Here is a 13,522-nt window from a genome sequence, read left to right on the forward strand (position 1 = left end):
TCACCATGTGCCTCCTGATGAAGAGAAGGAAATCTTTACCGAGAACAACGCGATCTGCCCATCGAAGACATCAGGATACTGGTAACTTGTTGTAAGCAGCCCTCCCCTCCACCCCTGCAGCCATCAACCTGAGGACACAGGGAGGGTGAGCATAACATCAAGAAGCAGGGGTAGAGACTAAGGATCTGTGTGTGTGTGTTTAACAGTCATCTCGGCTGCATTACTGAGGTTTGTCTATATTAATTTGGAATTGAAAAGGATTTGATTCCATTAAAACTGAACTAATGAGAGCCCCTGCTCTGGGTCTGCTGGACTTAAAAAAAACCCTTTATGTTATATATGCGTGAGAGGCAGCATGCAGCACTGGGAGTCCTGACTCAAACTGTAGGAGACTGAAAAAGACCACTGGCTAGCTTCTCCAAGCAGCTAGAGAAGGTTAGCCCAATATCAGGTGGTGTTGACTAAACAAGACAATGTCATTTTAAAAATGTCTTCAACCTTGAATCCTGCCACTTTGATGCTGGTGGATGAGAAAGGGGAACTGGAACATGACTGCCTGCAGGTTATGGAACAGGTATACTCTAGCCAACCTGATTTGAAAGACGTGCCATTAATCAATCCATGAATTGGATACATGAATTTCAACCCGGAGATGAAGTTTACATCCGCACCTTATACCGCTGTGAAACTGAAGGGTATAGGTTCATGGATACACTATACCTGCGTGAAGAAAGCTCTGCAGGAGTGGATCTCTGAAGAAACGCGACCACTGAAATTGAAGCTCTGTTGGTCCCAGTGAACTGTAACTGGGACTCTGAGAAGTCATATATTGAGCTAGATTGTATGCAAGGCCTAGTATCTTTGTATTGTGTTTTGATAGTTGTTTTCGTACCTTTGTCAGTGTATTTGTGTAAGTAAACAGATTTCTTTAGCAAAAGAAATGAAGGAACTAAGGGGGGGGGGGGTAATAGTCCTCTGTTGCCTATGGATACGGATAAAGCTAAAAGATGCCAGAGTGTTCTGTGGGGAACCAGGAAATCCATGGGAAAAGAACTTGCATTTTGAATTATTGCAGAAAACAGTACACATCTTACATTTTGAAGAAATGTTTAAGTGGTTGAGTTCCTGGTTCCTCAGTTTAAGTTTGTGGGTTAAAAAGGGTATTGAACTATATATAATAGTTGCTTTAGTAGCTTTTGCGTGTATTTATGCATTGGTATCTTGTGCTGCTAAATGTTGTTTTAAGGTTTATGAGAAAATAATTTGAGGTGAGACTGATATAAAAGAAACCACATTGAGGTTTCTCTTTATTTATAGTCTCAAAGGGGGGAGATACAGTTGTATGTTTGAGTTATGGCCTAGCCGTGGCGATACTGCTCAGTTTAGGGTTAAACATGATATATTGCCCTTTAAGGAGGAGCATTACTCAATAGCTTCACTATGCAGGCCTCATTACTTTGTACAAATGATGCATACTTTGCTAACGACTATGCCCTTGAAGAGGGAACTAAAGACTGATAAAAGGAAACATCCTGCCCCAGAAGGCTCGGAAGGCTGGATGATTGCCAAAGAAGCATGAACTAGGTGAAAAGTAAAGGTGGCAGGGGCTGATCATGACCACCGACTCAATTCAAGGCTGAAGAACTTGCCCGCCCCCCCCCCCCCGCCCCCTTCAAAGAGCATGCGTGCTAATTTACATAGCAAGCGAGGCTAATTTAAATATAACTGGCCAATAGTAGATGAGAGGGTGACTATTAACCAATGAATGCAAATGTAGGCAGGTTTTTACTAATCATGTAACAGAATACGTTGTTTTTCTTTGGTGTAGTGTGCCAGCTTTGTGGAGTTGCCACGTGGCACCCATCTCTCTGCGCAGACATGAAATAAATAAGTATCTCGGCTCTGTGTGTAAAACTGGCTTATTGCACACTCGCTATCGAACCCTGCTTGTGGGACAACACTATGAGACTAATAATTGAAAATTTTATATTGTTAAAACTTTTGCATGTAGTAATGGTAAACCCTTGGCTTCACTTATAGTCTTCCCTTTTCTGTCCGTAACAAGACTTTGGGTGTTGCAGAGGAAGGGACAGAGACAGAAGTTAGGAAGAGAACAAATCCACACTGGCATATCTATTCCTACATCCACTTGGCTGCTGCTTAAACAACTGGACTGTGATGCATCCCACTACAGCATTCAAGCAGGGGGAATATTTGTGGAGCCAAATATTCTTTTCCAGAGCCCAGCAGTGAGCTGTCAGTTACACAACCCAGTTTTTGAATGCTCATAGCTAAATAATGTGCCATTTTGCCATGGCTCTGGGTGTTCCCTGCATGCTCAGATGAGATGGCCAGGCCTTGATCTGACAGCAAGATCTACCATTGGTCTCACAGCAGACTTCTGCGGCTGCTGCTTTTTGACTAGCCTATCCCAGACTCAGCATGATGAGTTGCGATGGGGTGGCCAGAGAACCACTGTTTAATTGCCAGTTCTAGGGCCAGCACTCCAGTGAGCCCTAACCTGGTGACAGACTATTTGCTAAGACATATGGCTGTAGAAGTGATAAGATGCTTAGGACACAGTTTGTTAACCTCAGAAGGTGGCACCCTGGCCTCGTGAGCGACTTTTCCAAGTGGAAGACGTCAATGTGAGGTGCAGACGGTCTCCTTGCAAGAGCCAGCCACAGGTATGATTGACTCAGAGGGCTTCATGCACCAAACGAGTTGCATCTCAGCCATCAGACCAAGAGCTCTGGTGCTGGCTCAGGACTGTCTCTGAACAAAAAGGCCAGAACCTGCTCATTAGTTCTTTTGTTAATTCAGATCTCTTTGGGTAGTTCACATCCAGACCACATCTTTGCAAATTCCTAATTGGCTAGCAAATCTGAGCTTCCTGGCATCAAAGAGAAGAGATATCAGTGGGCTCAGTGAGCTCCTCTGAGTCAGCCCACAGCTACAATTCCTGCTTACTCCATGGCCACTTTCAGCCAGACACCTGGCCCTGAGCATACAACAACCCTATGGACTTCCAGTCAGCAGAAGCGGCTAGGATACAGCCTTCTTTTCCTCTTGGCCCAAGCAGCATGGCCAGGGTACTTCATGCTTGCTACGTTATTGGTCCCTACATGTCCTAGGAACCACCAGCTGCACCCTGTGTTCGAATACTGACGGAGGTGGTGAGACTTCAGAGACGGGGGCTCCCCACCGAGACCCCCATTCCCTCCCTCTCAGTCTGCCCGCACAAGGAGGGGTTGGGGTGACTGCCCCAGATACAAAAGTAGCTCCCAGAAATAACACCAGCTTCCAGATGATGTCATCATCTCCCACCTTGACTTCTTGGCCTCAGACAGGGAGAAGAGGTAAATTCGAACACGAGGAGCCAGCTGAGAATCAGCTCTGTTGTCTAGATGGTGCCTCATGTGAATCAGGGCTCCAGGCCTACACCAACATAAGTGTGTGAAGCTACTCTTTGTGCTGACATGGGCCACTGTGTCTCCATACAGCAGACTCTGTACAGTCCGCCCCCCAAAGAGCATCAGCCTTCCTATGCTCACATTAGTTCACATCCAGGTGCTGCATGAGTGGGGGGACATCCTCTCTGATCACTAATGCTGGCTTTGCAGTTCTAGGTAACGGATGCAGCTAAAGCACATCTCCAGCTGTGCAGACTGACCCCTAACTATAACTCACAAAGCTTTGGACTCTCTCCAAGGTACTCCCTTCTGGCCAAACGGCAGCTGCCTCCCCCCCAACCCGCCTACTCATTCTCATAAATTGGATGCACTTCTTGGCTTCTTCCAAAGGCAGATAAATCATACCTGGGAGTCTCAGAGCTATTGAAGAAGGCCTTCCTATCTGCTCTTTGATAATTTAGCAGATTAAACTACCTGTTCCCATCTCATTCATAGCCCTCCAGGCAGCTTGGGCTGCTGACAGGGCACCAGCTGCAGAGCTTGCTTTCCCTCAAAACCCCTTGGGAAGCCAGTCACCACCCTCTCAGCAGGAGAAAGGGCAACATCTGCCATTATCTTAGCCATGTACAAGCCAGATCATCGCCCTGAGGTGCGGAGTTGCCGCTGAAGGCCTCTTACACCCCCCATTAGCTACGGTTGTTCCTTGATGAATTGTTCCCACAGACTGTTGCTGTTGCACAAGGTGAACACAGTGTCAGCCTGCGGCTGCAGGAACTCCATCTCTGCAGCCAAAAAAAATCACTGGCCTGGGGAGCAGGAGGCAAGACCAAGCATTTCTGGTGCTGCTGCCACAGGACAGGCAACATAATGTTGTCTCCAGAAGTAAAACCTTCTCCAACTGGCCCAACTCCACACTGGAGCAATCAGGGTAATTAATGCCAAGTATGATTCCCTTGCCCATCTCTCAGCTTGTGTTCTATCACACATAGTAGCCTTGGTTTCCCTACCTGCCCCTTTTTAGCAGAGGCACCTGTCTGGGCTGCAGCTTCATGTACTGATGTCTGGGGCACACTTATGGCCTGGCAGGAGGCCTTGAAAGCAGACTGGTGACTTGGGGGCTTGCAGAAGTTTGGTAAGCCACGTCTGGCCTGGCCTTGCCACCCCTTCCCTCCCTCCTATGTCTTCAGAAATCCCAGCAGACCAAAAAAAGCCAAGGTAAGCGTGGTGGTGCAGCTCCCCCTCCATTCCGCACCCCCCCCCCCCGCCCCCGCCACTCTGATATTTCAGGATAAGCCATGTGTGCTGTGGGAAAAACTCCCATTGTGCTGTTATTTTGGTTCCAAGTGCAGCGACTTTGACTGTTGGCGTCGGGCTCTCTTTGGCCACACCTGGGCCATCTGCTCCCTGAATGGTACATCAGGATGACTCAGCACGAACTGTGGCCAGAATGTAAAGTAATGACCAAAGCCAATCATCTCAAGACCCTATAAATAGCGATCCAAGGTGAGACCTTTTGAGTGCTCTGGGACTGCAGCAGTCTGTGTGACCCAGTATCTCCCCCTGAGCTGGGACGCCTCTCAGGGTAGATTTTGGGAGGATTGAAAGATAGTCCGTCGATGATTTTTGCAAGGACTTAAAGGCCTGATTTTGCGAGGTTCACTGACCATCCGTTGACGAATGCCAGCACATAGAAGTGAGTAATTCACGAAACTCACGAAAGGGAAATTTTAGTCATAGGTTAACCCCTGTGTGTGTGGCAGGGGGGGATAAAATTTGGTTCAGAACTGTTTTATCTGTCTGTGCATGTGTGTGATTTGATTTAACCTCCATCTGAGTGCAACCCTACCGTAAATTTTGCGTGATCCTTGCCATTTTGAATCTTTAACTGTCACAGATTTGATTGTAACAAATTCCATCGAATCACTCTGTTAAATTGGCTGATGATTAAGTACTGTTAAAATTATACAACCTAATCTTGTGATCTATCTCAAAAATATTAATAAATCTTAAATTGCTTCTAAACCAAAGCTGGGTAACAAAATCTGATTTGGGACAGTAAGACAGACATAACAAAATGCAAGGAGCAGCGTGTGGCGGGCATCTTGCTCTGTATCATCACTCTCCTGATCTTAGGAGTGCAGGGAAGGCTTGAAAAACTCAGAGAGACACTTCCTTACAAACAACAGGACAAAGATTTATTTCCATTACAAGTGAAGTAAGAGAGTAAATAAAAAGATCTGCAATACGTAATAAAATGTTCTCCTAGGGTGTAACAATCCACCTCTTTCTCAAAGTCAGCGTAGGGCCTGACCAAACCAGAATTTGGGCAGAACAGGAACTGAAAGGCTCTGTCCTTCGAGGAATGAGCACTTTCAAGGCCCTTCATTCTTCTCATCAGTGCTTACACTTAGTGTTTCCTACAGGGTTATAACCCAAACCTATTGGACTCTTCTCCCAGAAATCAAAAGACTAGTTTGAAACTTACACTAACTTTGCTAAAAGGAAGGCCCTCAGATATTTACAATAAAGCTTCCAGAAATCACAATTTTCCGTATTCTGGATGGTGCCTGAGAATTACAAGCAAAGTGCCAGCCAAAAATACATTGAGATCCAACTGTTTAACATATCCCCATGGCAAAAGCATATGTTGAGATCCAATTGTCTAACATATCCCCATGGCATATCCCCATATCCTCACAGGCAGGCCCAACCGCATGGCTCCCCAAGGATACGACAACCGTATCCTCCTCTGTCAGTGGTCACACAGTCGCATGAGACACATAGCCACATGTACAAGCACAGGACAGACCCGTAAAGTTCAGTGCACCCTTTGTGTCTGAGACTGCACGACAGCTCAAAGAGGTTGCAATAGCCACAAAAACACAGCAGTGCTGGTGTGAATGGATCTCTGGAGTCTCCAGGCCTGCCACAGGCAGGAGGTTGGAGTATTGCCAGCACTAGCACAGGGCAGGTATAGCTTTGTCTATTTTTGTCTTGAAACCCCAAAGGACAGAGACTCCACACAGATGTAGAGTCCCTTGAAGGGTCCCTGTAGCTCTTCACTGAGCTCAGAGCTCCTGCCCAGGGCTTACAGCTGCTTGTGACTGAAGTTTAAACAGTTTGTGGCCACGTGTCTCAGGTCCTCAATGCAACAGGCTCATCGCTGCACCTGCTGCAGAAAAGTCTGGTTTCCCTAGCTTGTGAGAAATGAGAACAAGCATCTAGACCTTATCTGCAAACAATACACAACTGAACCCACCCAATTTGTGCCTTCTGCGTCATCAATATCTATCATGCATGTCCTCCCGACACTGGGTTTCGCTCCCTGAACTTGCTACAGATGCTATCTGAGGTCAGGAGCAGCTTACACAAGACCTGTATCATCATTGGTGACCTTTGTTTTTTCAGACTGCACCTTGAGCAGAGAAAAAAAACAGGTTGAAGTAATGGGGAACAAGGGCCAGAAGACCTCTAGGCTCAGGAAAACGATCCAGTCCACATTGATAACTGCTCCTACAGGAAGGCAGGCAGGCATTAAGAGGCAGGATAATTCCTCTCCCAGCTACCCCCAAACAAGTAAGAGGTCAGCATGACTTGCCAGCAAAGAGATGCAGTCCAGTCCTTGCAGGCGATGAAAGCAGAGAGCCAGCAGGCAGCTGTCAAAAACTTAAAAGAGCTGTCGCAGCCAGGTGTAAGGCTTCTCCTCCAGCTGTTGAAAGAAGAAGTCGGGAGCAGAGCTAGCATGGCTGCTGAGGAGACCTGCCCCAGGTGGAGGCAGGCAAGCTGCAGAGGCAGGACTCTGCTCTGTCCAGGATGGAAGCAGCTTCTGGGCGCACTAGGACCAGGGAGGGTATTGAAAGAGACAACGCAGCTCTTCAGGATGGAAAGCAAGGCAGGGAAAAATCTGATTCACCTCACCACACCAAAGATTTGAATGATGCCTACACTTGCCACCTGTGCCCCCCACTGATGGCAATGGAACCTCCCCAGGTCTGTGTGCAGGCAGTAGAGTTCCTGCAGTACCATGAAAAGGTCCAGATTGACAAGGGGCAGTAGTACCTGACCAGACCCAGCCTCCCAGCCCATGAGGTGGCTCACCCACGACGTGCCATCCTGACCGTTCTGAGAGAGGGATGGGTGCCTTGAATCCAACACTCATCTCCTACCTCAGGACCCCATGGAACGCAGACATACTTGTCCTGTCCACCTACTCCAGAGGGCTTTAGCCTCCTCCACCCCCAACTGTGCTGTGGGGACACCCAGCCACCCTCCTGTTCCACCCCATTTCCTCCCTCTCATGTCCCACTTAGATACCTGGACCTTAGCACCCAGAGAAGGCAAGAAACCTGCCTCTATACAAATTTCATCCTGCTGAGGACCTCATCTGAAAAATCCTCCACGGAGCAGAAGATAGAGGTGTCTCCATGGGATCAGAGCTCTTTGCAGCAGTGCATAGCAGCAGGACAAGAGACAGTAGACATGAAATGAGACTAGAGAGGTGCTGAAACTTCTCCCTCACGAGGACAGCCAAGTTGCCCAAAGAGACTGTGCTGTCTCCATCCTTGGAGGTTGTCAGGACTGAGCTAGATAGGCCCAAGCAACCCAGTCTGATTCATAGCTGACCCTGCTTTGAGCACAAGGTGGGAACAGAAACTTGCCAAGGTCTCCTCCAACCTGAGTTATACCATGATCTGAACCCGTTTGTGGTGAGAGAGGCTCTGGTGTGTGTGCATCCTCTCTGCTCTTCCAAAGATCCTGCCGAGGCTCTGGCTGCACTTTCCAGCTACCTCCCCCCATTCAAGGCCCCACCACGCTGCAGTACCCCTCACCAACCTCCTCCTGGCCCTGGTCACACAGGCTCCCATCACCACAGGAAAAAGGTGCCGGATAAGGAGATCTGGACAGTAGTAGGGCTACGTCTGCTTCCTCTCCGCTCACAGGCCCAGGCAGAGCCCTGGGCATCCACCAACTCTGTGGGCTCCTTCCAGGGGTGGTGGGATCTGTTGGAAGGGATTTGCCTGAGTTTCCCAATGGATCTATTTTCAAGCCTTTGCCTTTCACAGCAATTCGTATCAGTTGTCCCCTCTCCATGTTTTCCTCTAGCTTTTCCTCCATCCTAGGAAAGCTCATAAGGGGAGCAATCGAAGGCACGATGGCCTGCCTCTCACACTTGTTTCAGGAAGGAAAGTTTTTCCCCATAGATGCTAATTTCTCTAGGCTACAGCCAGAGCTGGGCTGACCTTAGGGTCAAAGTAATTTAGGATGTAAGGACCTCCATAGACCTCTGGCCCAGGTCTCCACTCAAAGCAGGTCCAAATTCAATGTTGGATCCAACTCCAAAGACAAATCAGGTCACCCAGGCTTTGTCCAATCAAGTTGGGAAAACCTCCAAGGGAAGAGATCCCACAGATTTGCAGGGTCCCTCTTCCAGGAGCTGAGCATGCTCATGGTCAAAGTCTTTATCCTTCCAATGACACTGTTCTCCCACCCCTGCAGCACAGAGCCCGACCCCCGGAGGGATCTGACTTGCTGTGCTGGGCTGCGACCTCGGCATCCAAACCTTCCCCAGCCCTGGCCACGTTGTTGGTGCGAAGCCTGGCACTAACGCAATAGCCCTGTGCAACACCAGGGACACGACGCCACGTTAGCGCCACGCACCCCGCTTTTGCGGCTTTGGCTGCACTAGGCCGGGGAACACTTCCCCCTGCCTCCCTCCTCCCGGGCCCCCACAGACGTTTTCTTCTGTAAATAAAATCATCAAGAGTGGAGAGATTTTTAAAAGTGAGACAGATCTTCCCGGATAGACCAGGGGGCCCGGCTGGGTGTGCCAGGAGAGCGGGGGCCTGGCAGGAAGCTTTCAGCACCTTTCAGCACCCCAGGGAAGGCGGTTGAAGAGGAAAGGGCTGTTTTGCCCCATCCAGGCACTTGGGAGCCCCTAGGGCTTCTCTGGCGAGAGCGGACGGGGCTGGGCAGGGCCCCCCAGGCCCCCGCGGCTGGCGGCGGCGCTCCTCGCCGGGAGGCCCGGGCAGGCGGCAGGGTGTGGAGGCCCAGCCCAAGGTCCTCCAGCATCTTCCTGGGCGACCCCGGGTCCAGCGGCGCGGGGCGAGCGCCACAGCCCGCGCCCCTCTCCCGGGCTTCGCGTCCGCGCCGTCGGGCCGCCCGGCCTCTCCCGGGGCTGGGTCAGAGCGCCGGGACGAACCTGTCGGGGCCGCCGGGATAGGCTCCGTGCCGCGGTCCCGGCTCGGCGGCGGCCAGCTGCCCTCCGGCGCCGTAGGCGTGGGGCAGCGGCGGGTAGGGCGCGGGGGAGCGGCGGCCGTAGAGCCCGGCGGGGGCGGGGGCGGGGGCGGGCGGCGAGGCGGGCAGCACGATGCGCCCCGACGGCGCGTACAGCTGCCCGGGGCCGGCCGGCGCGTAGGGCCCGGGGGCGGTGGGCACCGGGGCGTAGGCGTGGGGCAGGGCGGCGGCAGCGCAGCCCTGCGCCGGGAAGGCGGCGGCGGCGGCGAAGGCGCAGGAGGCGGCGGCGGCGGCGGCGGCGGCGGCGGCGGCGGGGGCCGGGGGCAGGTCGGCGGCGGGCGGCGGGGCGGGCAGCGGGAAGAGGCGGCAGGGCGCGGCGGGGCGGTCGGCGAGGAAGGCCGGGTATGTGGAGAGGTCGCTGCGCTTGAAGCGCTTCCTGCGGCGGAGGAAGGAGCCGCTCTCGAACATGTCGCGGGCGTGGGGGTCCAGCGTCCAGTAATTGCCCTTGCCGGGGCGGCCGGGCTCCCGCGGCACCTTGACGAAGCAGTCGTTGAGGGTGAGGTTGTGGCGGATGCTGTTCTGCCACTTGCGGGGGCTGTCGCGGTAGAAGGGGAAGCGCTCGGTGATGAAGCGGTAGATGCCGCCCAGCGTCAGCCGCCGCTCGGGCGCCTGCCCGATGGCCATGGCGATGAGGGCGATGTAGCTGTAGGGCGGCTTGCCCCGCTCCGCCGGACGCTTGCGCCGCCGCCGCCCGCTCCGCGCCCCCTCCGCCGCCGCCGCCGCCGCCGCCGCCGCCTCCCCCGGCGGCGCCGCGTCCGCCTTCAGCGGCGGGGGCGGCGGCGGGGGGCCCGGCGGCAGCCGGCTCTCGGCGGTCATGCGGCCGTCGGGGCGGCCCCGAGCCGAGCCGGGCCGGGCCGAGCCGAGCCGAGCCGAGGGAGGCGCAGCGCCGCGCCGCCGCGGCTTTTATGCGGCGGTGTCCGGCGGCTCCGCGCTACCGGGCGGCCGGCACTCCCCCTGCAACGCCCCGCAGCCCGGGAGGCGCGGGCAGGGCCGGGCGTGCCGCCGCCGCCGCGGGCAGGGGCAGCGCCCTGCCCCGGCAGCCCCCCAGCCACCGCCCGCCCCCCACTCCCCCCCCACCCCGTGCCGTGATGGCCGTCCCCAGCGCCGTCGGGGGTGCGGGGGGCCCGGCGGGCACCGAGCGGAGCGGGGGCGTCGCCGGCGTCCCGGTGCGGGTGCCTCGGCAGGGGCGTCTCCAGCGCCTTCCCCTCTGCGGCTCGGCGGTGCCTTTGGGGCCGGCTCGGCTGGCGGCCGGCAGGGTGAGGTGAGGTGAGGTGAGAGGTGAGGTGAGGTGAGAGGTGAGCTGAGAGGTGAGGGGCTGCCGCTGTCTGTCGGAGGGGATGCTGCCGGACCCCAGCACAGGGCAGCCGGCTGCGGGCAGCGTCGCCCGTGGAGCCCTGCGCTCCTTCGCGGGAGTGAAGCGGTAGAAACGAACGGAACATGCAAAAAGTCCCAGTGGCAGATCTCTCTCGGGAGAGATACTGAGTGTGGGCTTAGGCAGCGCGGTTTGCGTGCAGGGCTGCTACGTAAAATGCACTCAGACTGGGGCCCTCACCTCTGGTGCCCGACAGCAGTTCGGCACAGAGCTGGGCTCCCGTGCCCCTGGTTTACCCCTCATCTGACCTGCTTGTCCCTGATCCTTGTGCCACAGGACCTCCAGGCACATGATCCTTCCGATCAGGAAGGACGCTGGGCTCTCCGTGGACTGCTGCTGGGACATACTTACCTGCCAGCTCCCTCCTGCTTGCTCATATACATGGGGCTGGAGATCAGACCCCAGGACTGGGGGTCAGAACAAATGCTGTGAGCGCTTGGGACTCGTACCCTGTGGCACGCACCTGCGGGGCTGGGGTAGCACAGCCTGCTACCCTGCTGGCAAGGTGATCCTCAGGAGCCAGAGGATAAATGGGATGGCAGGAGGTCCTAGGGGTGGGATGGGGAGGGTCAGTGTGTGCAGGTGCGCACAGGGATGCGTGTGCATGGGAAGGTGAGCACGCACAGGTACATGGGTGTGCAAGGACACTGGTGTGGGGTTGAGGATGTGCCTGGGAGTTTGTGGGTGTGCACTGACACGCGAGTGCGTGTATAAACACATGCCAGTGTGCACAGCTGTGTGGCTGGACCCAAGGCCTGAGTGTCCACGGGTATGTGGGAATGGATGTGGGCAGGTGTGTGTGAATGGGGGTGCAGAGAGGTGGATGTGCATAGTTGTGCAGGTGCTGTGTGTGGCTGTAGAGCTGATCCTGCCCACATCTTGGTGCCTCCCGCCAGTTCTCCCAAAACTCGGATCACCAGTGTGCTGCTGAGTCTATCTCTGTGGGAGAAGCTTTCCCGAAGCCCTCTTGGCCATTGCACAAATGGTGTTTAAGGGAGCAAGGGGAGGTGGGAGATGTTCACCCTAGTGAAACAGGGCTCCCTTGAAGGTTTCCAACAACGTTGTTTCTCTGCTTGGAGAAAAATGTGTGTGAGGATCCATTTGCACGCAGCAAACAAACCCCAGCCCTGGTTTCTAGCTGAATAAAGGGGACCCCAGAGTCTTTGGCCACCTGCTTATTTGTGCAGCTTCCCAGTGATCTGGGAGGTAGTAGAATAAACTATGGTGCTAGCAGAATAAACCATGAAGTGGCACTCTCTGAGGACCCATGTGTGCGGTCGTAGAAGCTGAATGCAGATGTGTGGCAGAGTTTCAAATCACATGCTGTAGAGTTTGTGCCAGGACACAGAAGAAAAATCAGCCTCCCGTCCTGACACCCATGTTCTTGAAGTACTCAAAACACTAGGGTAGTATTATCCTGCAGAAACCAAGAAACCGACTCCTTTCAGCATGAAAGGAGAGTGGCAAAGCTGCCTCACCTGCAATGATCTGCCCTCTGGCTCATGGGAAGCTGTAGCTGGGCATGAATTTTCCTACCAGATTTTCCAAAAGGCAGTGCGGTAGTTCCGTCACCTCTGGGGCTGTGTGTGTCTCTCTGCGCCATGCCAGTTCAGTGCCTCCAGAGGGCAAAGTCAGATCATGCTTCACTTTGCACTTGTAGAGGATGGGGAATGAAAGAAGTGCGCGCTGAGGTGGGATGGTGTGCTGAACAGCTGCTTTTGCCCTCCCTGCTGGTGATGAAAATCCTTTTCCAAGAAAGCACTTTCCTTGGCAGAGCCCAGCCTGTAAGCAGAGTGAAATAGATACCCAAACAGCATGTGCTGGCTCTTGTCCCTTCTCCTTTCCTCGTCATGCATGTTAAACTGTAATCCCAGTATCTGTGAGTGAAGTAGGAGTTGTGTAATGTGGTGGTGTAGAGACTATCCTCAATCTGATATTATCATCAGCCTATTTAAAAACATTTTCAGCTCTCCACTCGGGGAGCAGGAGTATGTACCATTTTAAGCATTGGTGTCTCTTTTGACTGCCAGTTCCCGTGTGGAGGGAACTATGGGGAACACAAAACTCAGACTCACTCAGGCAGATCTTAGACTGCAGATCTCCTGCATCTGTAAACCAAAGTGGTGCCTGTTGCTGGAGCAGAAGAGTTGGTGCTTTTCATGTTTGGCAACATTTTATTTTCTCTTGTCATTCAGCTACACTGGAGGAGGAACAAGGGTAAGTAAAATGGAAAATGTCATGCATTGATTAAACATTTGGAGTTCGTAATGCCGTAGAAGATGTATGATATCTACAGGAGTATTAGCCATACAAAAGCTATAGCTTGAACTTTCTTCTGGTCTCTGGGAGTCAGAGTTCAGAGTCAGCATTTTTTCTGTCTAAATTTCCCAGCTCAGATCCTGCCTACACTGAGATCTGCAGCCTTCAAGTGAGCAAAGTGCTC

The 13,522-nt window shown here is 53.3% G+C and overlaps 1 protein-coding gene across 1 annotated transcript; it reads right to left on the minus strand.

The window, feature by feature from the left end:
• Nucleotides 1-5,637: 5,637 nt before the first annotated feature.
• On the minus strand, nucleotides 5,638-10,523 carry FOXE1 (forkhead box E1). Its single transcript, XM_049795842.1, has one exon. The coding sequence runs from the start codon at nucleotides 10,521-10,523 to the stop codon at nucleotides 9,594-9,596; it is 930 nt and encodes a 309-aa protein (XP_049651799.1). The 3' UTR covers nucleotides 5,638-9,593.
• Between the last annotated feature and the right edge of the window lie 2,999 nt (nucleotides 10,524-13,522).

This window comes from Accipiter gentilis, chromosome Z, assembly GCF_929443795.1.
Source record: "Accipiter gentilis chromosome Z, bAccGen1.1, whole genome shotgun sequence".
NCBI classification, from domain to species: Eukaryota; Metazoa; Chordata; class Aves; order Accipitriformes; family Accipitridae; genus Astur; species Astur gentilis.